We start from the raw sequence: 10,971 nt of genomic DNA on the forward strand, positions 1-10,971 counted from the left end.
ATATATGTATATATATATATGTTATATGTTATATATATATATATATATGTGTTATATATATATATATATTATATATATATACACACACACACATACACACTGATAGATGAAGCTAACTGTTTCTCTGCTCTTTTCTTCTCCAGTCTGCTGTTGAAGCATTTATTGAAGTCCTGGAATATCCTCCCACCAAAGGTACGACTGCTGCCCTAAGGGCTGACGGTTCATAAACCAAACTCAGCTTCTGCATACTACATAGTAAAATTAGTGCATGTTTACACACCGAGAGCAACAGCTTTATTAATAAACGGATAAATAAAAAGTCTCGTGTTTAAGTGCTGTACTTTCTTTTCCATCTGAAGCTCCGGAAAAACCTTGAAGAAACGGTGCAGTCTTTCAGAGTGACCAATGAGGAGATGAAAGACACCGTGGAATCTCTGGAGCTTCAGGACTGCAACAGCCTGTGTCAGGTGAGAACAACGGTCCCTGTGTGAGCTGGATTAACCTTCTACAATGCGTGCTATGAACGTACCGAACAATTAGATCGTCAAGCACAGAAGTAGGAGTCAGTGTTTCCTCTTCCGTGTCCAGAATCTGCAGGTGAAGATGCGCGGCCGTGGGTTCCCGTGGTCCAAACTGCTCATGGTTTTGCTCGTGTTTGTCGCCGGCTTCATTGCTCACGACATCAGATCTCGTGGCTCCTTCGCAGGTCTGTCCGAGTCCTCTCCACCCTTTATTGTTCTATACCACAACGTGCAGGGCTTTGTTTTTTCCGATTTACTTCGTTTTCTCTGTTTTTCAGGTCTTACGAAGTGCGTTGTGTGTTTCAGATTCCACCACAGCCCTGTATCTACGCAACTCGGGGGTCACAGCCGTATCGCAGCAGGCCTGCAGCAAAATACAGGTCTACTCCAAACAGGGCTTCAGGTACGGCCTCAGAAATGGTCTCTGACTGCTTTCTAGACTTCTGTCCACGGTCGGACCAGAGGCCAGTCGAGCCAAAGCTTAAAGATATCTCACGCACGCTTCGGATTCACTTCGTGTCAACGTTGCTGTACACAAAGCAGTTTGTTCACATTCTGCTCCACTGGCTTATGACTAAATAATAGAAAGGCCTCGTAATATAATGTAGTCCAGAACAAAACCATCTTTAACTCTGACCTCAATAATAAACATATAATTGAAGACAGATGTTGTATTAGATTCCATTCGATGTACAGCTGCACCTAATGAAGTGGCCACTGAGTGCATAAGATGTAGTTAAAACATTTAAATACATTTTAAATAGTACACTGCTAGTTAATAGTAATACGAAGACTTAATTCAGTCATCTTTGCAAATTGAAAAAATCCAGTTAAAGTGTACGAAAGATGAATGAAAATGTAACATTGCAGGCGACTACTTTACATTGGAAACAATGGTTGACAACACATTGACATATTCAACAGGCATCTGCATGCAACTGTGTAAAACTCTAACTTTGTGCACCTAGTGACCTAAGGGACACATATGCAAACCCACTGGATGTTTAATTACTGTATATGCAATTTAATAATTTAACTTTTGTTTTTATTTTGTGTTTTTGCATCCTCTGCAGCTGGTTGGAGACGAACACGCCTCATTATTACTCTGAGTGTGCACGGGTTTTGGGCCCACTAATGGACCAAGGTTTGGAAAAGACTAAAACAGCGGCCATCTTCATCTCTGAAAACACCACGCAGTTTATTCTCTGGGTCAAAGAAAAGACACCGCAGGCCATAGACTGGGTGAGGCTTTAAAACGCTGATGTTCACCTCACTTCCATTTTCCTCCAGTTAACTTTTCAACACAAAGATTGAATGCGTTTCCTCTTGAATCAATGGAAGCCATTGTATTTCATGTCACTGACCAGCGTATTTCCTCTGTGTGTCTTTGCACAGGTGAACACCAACACTCCCGACAGTGTATTCCAGGTGTTGGCGTATTTAAAGCAGCTGCTCCTCTCCCTCCATCAGAACTACATCTTGCCAGCACTGGCGTTTATATCTGAACTGCTACAACGAGCGTGGAGCAACCTACAGGACTCCTGCAAGTCAGTACTTTGAGGCATCCTTTTAACATGTTTTGTATCTTTTTTTATATTATTAATTATAACACTAGATGGCCTTTTGAGCCCTTATCAATCCATCAAAGGCAGATTTTTTTTTTTTTTTTTTTTTTTTTTATAAATTTGATGGACGAAAGCATTGATGTGTTTCATCGCAGTACAGCCACATAATTCAATTCACAACACATTCAACATGTTGAAGTCTGCAGAGCCCTTATTAAAATAAGTGTTTACTAGCTAAAGATGATGCAACCCATTTCAGTGAATCACTATTTTGAAACGAGGGCAGCAGTCGCTGAGAACGTAAGGAAGAACATTCCATACGAACTCACTGGATTTATGAATAGCTGGTTCATCCCGACCCCGGTATCCAAATCAAAAAGCTGCATTCAAGGTTTTTTAAGTTTTAGAACAAATTCTCAAACTATTTCTTCTTCTTTTTCCCGCCTGCAGTGGTGAGGTGTCCGTCTCGTGTCTGCAGGGCCACGCCGTGTCCTTCACCAACACAACGTGGCAGCTGCTCCAACACACAACGTTGGCCATTAAGACGTGGGCCCAGGAGCTGCTGACACAGCCGTGATGACGACACAGATACCGACTAATTTACACACGCAATACACACGCATGAAGTTATACACACACACACACACACACACGGCGACCTAGTCTGAGGCTGCCTTTCAGTGCGCTGGCCCCCGTGCTATGATTGGACACTGTGGGGTCAGACAAACGAACTCTCACTCAAAAGGACCCATCTATTATTATTTTGGTTACATTTTTAAATCACTTTGATATTGTAAAATGTTTTTTTTTTTTTTTCTACCAATCTTTTTGTCAATGCTGGAAGCAGAGGTCCTCTCTCTCGCTCTCTCTCTCCGTCTTGCTCCGTCTCTCTCTCTCCGTCTCTCTCGCTCTCTCGCTCTGTCTCTCTCGCTCTCTCGCTCCGTCTCTCTCGCTCCGTCTCTCTCGCTCCGTCTCTCTCGCTCCGTCTCTCTCTCTCCCTGAGTTTTCTACTGCGAATTCAGCTGTTGCTTTAACCTTTGGGTTAAACAGATTGTGTAATTTATAGAAAATGTAGGTTTGTAGATGATTTATATAACATTTTTATTTAATGATATATATGTAAAAAAAAAGTGTTATGTGAAAACTTGGTAATGGGCAGGGAAAAGACCAAAAACAAGATATTCCAGACTTTTCCAATCCACTGAAGACCTCATCTCACACGCTCGGTCCAGCTCAGTCTGAAGTACGATCAGATACAGTATGTTTGTCAGTCTCAGTAAAACCTTCATCAAACCTGAGAATCTTTCCAGTGGGCAGCTCACGTCTTCAACAGGAAAGATATTGTGGGTAAAGTGGTGAGAATATTTAGAGTTGACAGCATGACCCAAATGGAGGCTCACATCTGTCTAAAAGATCCAGAAGAAGAAGAATAAATCTAGCTGCTGTCTTGTCTGCCTGTCCTGCATTATCTCCCCGTCTCATCTTTGCTGCTTTTCTCATCTGTCTGCTGTTTCTCTGGAGTTTTCATTTGACACAAGTAGCTCAACACCTGAGCTATAAACAGCGGTGGTGTTCTCATTCTTGAAAGCTAATGATGTTCTGTGTGGATCAACAAGCTCGGTCTCAATAATAGGATGATGATTAACCCCGTGCCAACATCCTCCTGTACCCCAGAGAATGAAGAATAAACCCTCATCTAGGGAGGGTAAACATTTCTGACCAGCTGATTCACTAACCCTATTTGTTAACAGGATGTAATGATGGATATGGCAATGACTAATGTCTTACTTTGTAATGTAAATGATTTCTAATAAAGACTTCAACCCCATTGGTTAGTTTGTCTGTGTTGTCTCTATCGTGTTTCCAGGATAAAACATGACATGCTCCTTCTGCTGGTGTTTTCATGTGATCATGTACGCCTCGCTCTTCTCATAGGCTGCAGATGTATCAACAACACAGCTCACCATACTCGCGATTTTCAAGCCACATCTCATCTACAACGGTGAATAGGCCTTAATAACAGCGCACCAGACCACAGCCACCTACGAAATTAAAGAAATGTATAACGTTTGCAAGATCGCGTCGAGCTGGATTCGCTAAAGCAAAACGGTACTTCATAAAGACCTGTTGCTCTGCATTACGAGACACTAGAGTCTGCATATGTGGTCTGGTTTTACTGTTATTTGTATATGTTGCGTCATGGTCCAGGTCACATTTTGTTATGGGTTGATCTTAAACAACTAACGTTAGTTACCGGCTTAGGTGTATCTCAGAAAATACCTGGAAGTCATTGACGATGGAACACTAGACGACGCACAACTCACTATCTTTCTGTATGTCATTTGACACTCTGTAGACATCGTGGGGGATTAGCTCAGATGGTAGAGCGCTCGCTTAGCATGCGAGAAGTAGCGGGATCGATGCCCGCATCCTCCAAGCTTTTATTCTTTCTCTCAAAAGACAAACACTATTATATATAATGACGGATATGTATGTACTACATATATATATATTTATTCATTCATCGTGTCTTATTTAGCCTGACTTGTTTTTGTTTAGATTGTGTTCGTTGTAGAATCTGAATTAATGGCTTATGTTGTGTAAACCTTCCTCTGTGTCCAAACATGTATTAGTAAAGATTCCATTTCAATGGAGGAGAGTTTTAGGTAGACAAGATTAAAGGGGAAAGTGTAGTTTTTAATTCCAAATAGCAGCACATGTAGTCATACGATCTAATTATCAGATGTGTAATAAAATATAAATCACTGATTCACAACATCTACGCTTATTAATATAGATATAGCGGTTACCATTGCTGGTACCCTTTTCGGGATTGTTGATTTATTGTCATAAAACAATCAACTTGGTGCTATAATTCAGATTATAAACATTGGAGGGCAGAAACATAACATCTTGGCAATTGAAGTAAACAAACTAAGTTACAAAAATTAACTCAAAAGTTAGTAAGACGACTTTGTTAAACAACTTAACATTTTATTACATTTCTGCACATGCATTGCTCCACATGAAACTGGTTTGTAACCTTACAACAGTCTCCTCATTTAGCAGATAGCGAGGAGAACTGTTGCGTCATTATCAAACACACCTGTGCCTTTAGAGAACGGGGAGAAACCACATCAGCATTTCAGACCTTCACATTCTCAGTCTGTGGTGTAGATGTGTTGATGTTGCCACCTACAGGAGGGAACAAATGCTGTAATTTCAAAACCTGCAGGAAAACTGCAGTTTTTTTTTTATAGATTTAAAAGACAAAGAAAAGTACTGGGAAGAGGAGGTTAGCTCAAAAGTGCAGCATGCGTCTTCCCCTGCCTGCAGACAGCACACATAATTAATCTGCAGGTCTAAAGTGATGCTGCCGTTACATTTCTCATCTGTTGGTGACTTAAGTAGAACTTCTACTGCAGGTCCAGTGTTGAACATGTGACAAAAAATAACATTTACTCAAGGTCCACTTACTTGCTTTTAACTAAACTTCTATTTGATCATGAGAAGTTTTCAAAAGCTTTGTGAAAATCTAGCAAAATTACTGTTTTAAAAAGGAAAATAATGAACTTTCACAGGGCTCTTAAAGTCTGGGAAATTACATTTTATTTTACTATTTTATAATCTATTAATCTTTAGTTTTGGTTCAAGCAAAAATGCAAAACACGTGATGGTTCTGGAATTTCTGCTTTACGGTTGTATTGTGAACTTACTGTAATTTATTTGGGTTTAAACAGGTAATTGGACAGAATAAGCATGAGACTTGAGACAAGCGTTGTTTGAAAGTAAATTTTAGACGCATCCCTGAATTTATAATCTTTCAGGACATCAGTGGCTCCGGACATGATGGTTCTGCAGCTGGATGAGAGAGGCTGCGACTGGTTTATGTTGCTGTTCAAAAGAACATCATGTCAATGAATAACTATAACTGTTAGTTTAATACATTGTATTGAATAAAATCTGACATGCAGAGAAAGGAACACATAAAGAAAGTGAACAAGAATCCACTAGTTTTATCATAACGCATCATCAGTGAAAACACAGTTCTGCTCTTTGAGTGTTTTTCCCCCCCAAACTTATGCTCAGCATTCTTGTTGTCCTGTGTTTCTTCTTCAGTGCCATCCCGTGATGAAGAGGCCGTTCGGCTTAGTTAAAGCAGTGTTTGAACCAATCAGCATGTGGAGTAAATCCCCCCCGGCGCTGTCCCTCGTTGACTCAGGTTCTGCTCCGAGTGTCCAGAAGCAAAAAAAGGTATCCGTTCGTCTTTGATTTTCTTTCGATGTCAGTGCAGAATTACAGCAAGCAAAAGCAGCAGAGGAGCATCCCGACGGCAGGGCTGAGTGATGGAGGCGCTTCTGTCTGCCTAATGTCAGGAGATCACCTCTCACATGAAGTCGTCTGAATCATTACCATCCTGCACAACGAAAGGTAGCGAAGCTCAAAGTTAATGTGGTGAACAAAACCAGAGCTGGTCTCAGATACTTTTCCTTTACTTGATGAAGTGGCTTCTCTGTATTATCTCACAACTCTTTACATCAAAACTCGTCCATGACATAAACATATCCTTTACTTGTCTGCTTCATTCAGGCTGTGAATCTAAATAATAGTGTTCTTTGTGCCTCTTTTCATTAGACACCGATACGGTATATTTCACAGTAGGAAAACACATCGTGGTACATCTCTTTTTCTGTTAATATTGAAAATAATTCTACTAAACATGTAGCAGAAGCCCTGAGCTTTCCTGTCCGTCTATTCCTAAACAAAACATAGATTCATAGATGTGTCCTCACCTCATTGGTCGTCATATTTTCACTCTTCATCAGTGAAGTGTAGTTCCTGGAGAGACAAACCCAAACATAAGACGTTGATACATGTACAGAGGATTTAATAAAAACAGTGTTAAACTGTTGCTTTAGTAAACTATTTGACACTAGAACTACTTACTAGAACAATGTCACAGGATAAGTAACAACAACAAATAAATTACTTGAGTTCCTCCATCTCCTTTTTCCTCTTCTGTTCCTCCTTCTCTTGCTTCTTCAGGTCTTGGAGCTGAGCTTTCTTCTCGTTCCTCTCCTCTTGGTCTCTCGACTCTTTCTCTGCCGCCAGGTCGGGGAAGCGTTCATCTTTGGTTTTCTCCAGGCGGTTCACGATCTCGTTGACCTTCTTGTCCACGGCCACAATCTTCACCTGGGAAACACAGTGTGAGAATGACACACCCGTTAACTGGTAAGTCTGTGGCGATAACAGACACATGATGTAGAATACAAGAAGAAAACAACGTGGCATGCAACATCATCACCATATTCCATCACAGTGAACATGAATCTGTGCAGAATCTTTGTTCTGGACACATTTTTCCAGAGTCAGAGTGTTCTCATTTCAGTGCTGGTCTACTGACCTCTTTCTGTCGAAAGAAGCCGATCTGTCCTATGTCCATGTCTCCGGTCTTCTTCAGGTTGGCCCAAGGTGTGTAAACCACTTTGAGGTTGTTCATCTTACAGCCTGACAGCATACAACACAGCTTCATTTAACATACATAGAAATGTACATGTGTCACAAAACAGCAGAAGGAGGCTTTGACAGGATGATTTTTCAGGGTAGTCGTCAACACGCAGCTTTAAGGAAGAACTGTTTTGTTTATCATGAGTCATGCCATCTGATCAGCTGTGATAAGTCAAGGCTCTTATTCTGAAACCCATTGGTGGTGGCTGATACCTGATGCCGATCATCCAAAGACATGACGTTATCAGGAAGCAGATCTTTACCTTGGATGCTGTTGTTTTTCACCAGCTGTGCACAGTCTATCAGCACCTCAAGGGGAATGTCGTCTATGGTCTGACCCTAGAAAACACACAGAGTCCTTCAAACTATGTTTGATCAGTGTCTGAAACCCCTGACCCACCCGACAATGTTATTTAAACTTCAATCTGACAACCCTGAGATTATCCCCATTTGTAGGATTCATTGTATCTCACCACACTCTGCCCCGCCATCAAGTGTGTCCATTATGAACAGATGTAACCACTTGTATCTCTAGACTAGTCCAATGGCACATCGCACACACTAGTTTGTTTCAAACATACCCCCCTTAAGGGTTTCATACCATTTGATTCTACATCGCAGATTCCCAGTGGACGTAGAAATATACATTTTAGTGTTTAGGGAAAAAAGGGTAATTTTACATCGTGGTTTAAGTGCTCACAGTCAAGTTAAAAAAGTATTTTAATCAACAAGATATTGCACCCTAAAAACTCTGAATGTCTGCTGTATTTAAGGGCTGAAATACACTTTAACCTGAGCATCATTGTTGTCTCATTTGTGCCGTTTTGCACGAGGATTCATGTAAATTGACCAAAGATAAAGATAGACAACATAAGTTTGTCCAATAGCCAATCCTAATTAGTGTTGGGAATTAACATTTTTTGTCGACCTGCCACTGCGGCCTGTGTATTCCAAAATCTACCAGCCGCTCAACAGATAACTATTGTTTTGTTGGCTAGTGAGTGAAGCAAATCTAGCAGCCACGTGCATATTTGACCAGCATTTTAGCTGCTGCTTATTTCAAACCCTGAACGTAATACTGTATCATCAGGACTCAGGACTCGGTACTTAACATTCAGGATTTCAGGTTCATCGTGTTGAGTCTTTACCTTTGGCAGTCTCAGATAAACGTGAGCCGAGGACAGTTTGTCCACATGGAACCTGGACGTGGAAAAAAGAGAGTTAAACTTGAGTTATTCATATTGATGTTCCTCTTAATTGTGCTTACAAGCTATTCATTACAAGATATTAAATGACATCTGTTAAGCAATGTTAGTGTTGACACTCGAGTCTCACCAGATGTCTTCAGGCCATCCGTACTTTATCAGATCCTCATCTGCAAAAACAGTTAGAGGTGATGTGGCACATTACATATAGAAGTTCAACAATCCATAATCAGAGTGACAGCACCAGACAAGTCAAATACGTAGCATCAAGTGTGTGTGTGTGTGTGTGTGTGTGTGTGTGTGTGTGTGTGTGTGTATCTGCGATGTAATAACGAACTTACTTTCATATTTGTCTTTTCCCATGTAGATTGTGTAGTGAGGGTTCACCACTGAGAGGGAAACAATACATCGTTACTTACTGGATGAAGCAGCAATATAAGCTGGCACGAAACACAACAAACACAGTCACATTAAATGAGAAATGAAAAAAGTATTGGCTAACCAGGCTACTAGCTAATGCCAACTATGCTGTATCGTTAACGTTACTCACCTGCACTTGTGAAGTATAACACCATTTTACGTGAATTTAACTCGCCACTAAAATATAAACATTAAGTTTATACAGTTTTAAAGCTAATGCAGCTAATTATCAACACAAATAAATATAATCAGTTGCGCCTGATCGTTGCTGTTGTCACTTTTCGCGTGTGCAAGATGACCTGGGAAGTTGTTAGCTAGCTGCACTAAGCTACCGAGAGTTAGCAGCTACCGGTCCGGATGTACCCACAATTATATCTACAAAATAAAAGCGTGGCATTCCAACAATTCACCACAAGTTAACAAGAAACAATATTTTCACAAAATAAATGTTTTAGCGAAATGTTTTGCATAACTACACTCAATATATGTGACTAAGTGGAGAGTGGGGTTGTCTTTCAATCAATAGCCCTGCCATCAGTGTGTGAATGGGTGAATGATGACAAGTCGTGTGAAAGCGCTTTGAGTGGTTGGAAAGACTAGAAAAGCGCTATACAAGTACAGTTCATTTAATATTTACCATATATTTGAATGAAATAAGCAATAACTGCACACACGTTATATTACATGCGTAATTGTCATTTAGTAAACGACTACCTTTTATTCTGAAGTCAAGGACCAGAAGTCCATTCGCGCTTTTACTGTTGTAACTCGATTACGAATAGCTTCTCCGTGTTTCCGTTTCCGGTACTTTTTTTTTTTTTTTTTTTAGAGACTGGCGCGCGCTGTTCGAACGCATTCAAAACAGTGTGAAGAAACGCGGGTAGAAAAAGCAGCGACTCAAACTTTATAGCGACATTTATTGTTTTTACAGCACGACAGAAACGTGTTAGGTAAGAGATATTATACGTGTTTTATTGATATCTTTGAAGTGCTTGATGCGTTCTTTGCTTCTCTCATAAATTGTGTATTTACGTAGCTAACGTTAACTATCGTTACAAGGAAGCGAACCTTTAACAAGCGTTTAAGCAAGCTAACGTTACCCATCAAACAAATGTATGATGTTTCGATGTAACTTAATATATTGGTTTAAAACAAACGTGGAAACAAACAGGTGAAATGTAATCAATATCGATAGTTAGTTAGTATCTTTTGTATATGTTAATCATCCCGCCAATTATCCACTCATCTCCCCTTTAGCTGTTAAATAAGCGCTTTATTAGCTGACGTAACATGTAACACTGACGTAACATGTGGAGAGAAGCTCACATGTGTGCACAAACATGATGAAATATGGTGTCGTTTTTGGTGTAACGTTGAACTGAGAACACAGATCAATATCCAAATCTAGCCAGTAACGTTAGTAACCCAATAACCGGTGTGGCCTCCATAGGTCCATGTACCTTTAGCTTATGTTGAGAATATGTCACTTTAAGGTCAAACAAACAATTACCTAAAGATGCATTGCACTCTGTGACATTATCCTCCTACCAATAGGAAGCTTTGTTGCCCTGTTATTGTTTTTGTTTTTCAAAAAGTAAGTTAATGTTACTTGAACAAAGCTTGTCTCTACCTTTTTGTTTATTTACACTTGGTAACAGGCTGATTGGTTTTGATCATAAGTTCAAGTAGACCTGCTAATGTTAGAGTGTGTGTGTGTGTGTGTGTGTGTGTGTGTGTGTGTGTGTGTGTGTG

General features: G+C 40.2%; 3 protein-coding genes and 1 non-coding gene across 4 annotated transcripts in view; 3 read left to right on the forward strand and 1 right to left on the reverse strand.

The window, feature by feature from the left end:
- Window positions 1–3,012, forward strand: part of tmem214 (transmembrane protein 214) — a 21,614-nt gene extending 18,602 nt beyond the window's left edge. Inside the window, exons 11-17 of the mRNA XM_031861775.1 lie at window positions 144–192; window positions 360–467; window positions 589–706; window positions 828–924; window positions 1,595–1,763; window positions 1,917–2,068; window positions 2,537–3,012. Of these exons, the coding sequence (XP_031717635.1) occupies window positions 144–192; window positions 360–467; window positions 589–706; window positions 828–924; window positions 1,595–1,763; window positions 1,917–2,068; window positions 2,537–2,663 (820 nt within the window). The 3' untranslated portion in view covers window positions 2,664–3,012. The remainder of the gene's footprint in view (window positions 1–143; window positions 193–359; window positions 468–588; window positions 707–827; window positions 925–1,594; window positions 1,764–1,916; window positions 2,069–2,536) is intronic.
- Window positions 3,013–4,449: 1,437 nt separating this feature from the next.
- trnaa-agc (transfer RNA alanine (anticodon AGC)) lies at window positions 4,450–4,522 on the forward strand. Its single transcript has one exon. It is a non-coding gene; the product is annotated as a tRNA-Ala (tRNA).
- Window positions 4,523–4,714: 192 nt separating this feature from the next.
- ccdc25 (coiled-coil domain containing 25) lies at window positions 4,715–9,526 on the reverse strand. The gene is made up of 9 exons (XM_031861624.1): window positions 9,350–9,526; window positions 9,141–9,188; window positions 8,930–8,969; window positions 8,743–8,794; window positions 7,858–7,933; window positions 7,491–7,594; window positions 7,077–7,279; window positions 6,880–6,925; window positions 4,715–6,503 (listed from the first exon to the last, which is right to left on the reverse strand). The coding sequence occupies exons 1-9, from the start codon at window positions 9,372–9,374 to the stop codon at window positions 6,474–6,476; spliced, it is 624 nt and encodes a 207-aa protein (XP_031717484.1). The 5' UTR covers window positions 9,375–9,526; the 3' UTR covers window positions 4,715–6,473.
- Window positions 9,527–10,095: 569 nt separating this feature from the next.
- The window catches only part of LOC116391343 (N-acetyltransferase ESCO2), an 8,107-nt gene continuing 7,231 nt past the window's right edge, over window positions 10,096–10,971 (forward strand). Inside the window, exon 1 of the mRNA XM_031861843.1 lies at window positions 10,096–10,169. The gene's annotated coding sequence lies outside the window, so the exon portion shown is untranslated. The remainder of the gene's footprint in view (window positions 10,170–10,971) is intronic.

The sequence above is a fragment of the Anarrhichthys ocellatus genome, unplaced genomic scaffold (assembly GCF_004355925.1).
Source record: "Anarrhichthys ocellatus isolate YVR2014 unplaced genomic scaffold, GSC_Weel_1.0 scaffold25, whole genome shotgun sequence".
NCBI classification, from domain to species: Eukaryota; Metazoa; Chordata; class Actinopteri; order Perciformes; family Anarhichadidae; genus Anarrhichthys; species Anarrhichthys ocellatus.

What these genes read in the sequence shown, in the direction of transcription:
- ccdc25 (XM_031861624.1), bottom strand. Translation starts at nt 9,374, where the DNA reads ATGGTGTTATACTTCACAAGTGCAG. An exon ending in GGATGGCCTGAAGACATCTG is followed by an intron (nt 8,795 to 8,929) that starts GTGAGACTCGAG and finishes TTCCACGTCCAG; the next exon opens with GTTCCATGTGGACAAACTGT. An exon ending in AAAATATGACGACCAATGAG is followed by an intron (nt 6,504 to 6,879) that starts GTGAGGACACAT and finishes TTCGTTGTGCAG; the next exon opens with GATGGTAATGATTCAGACGA.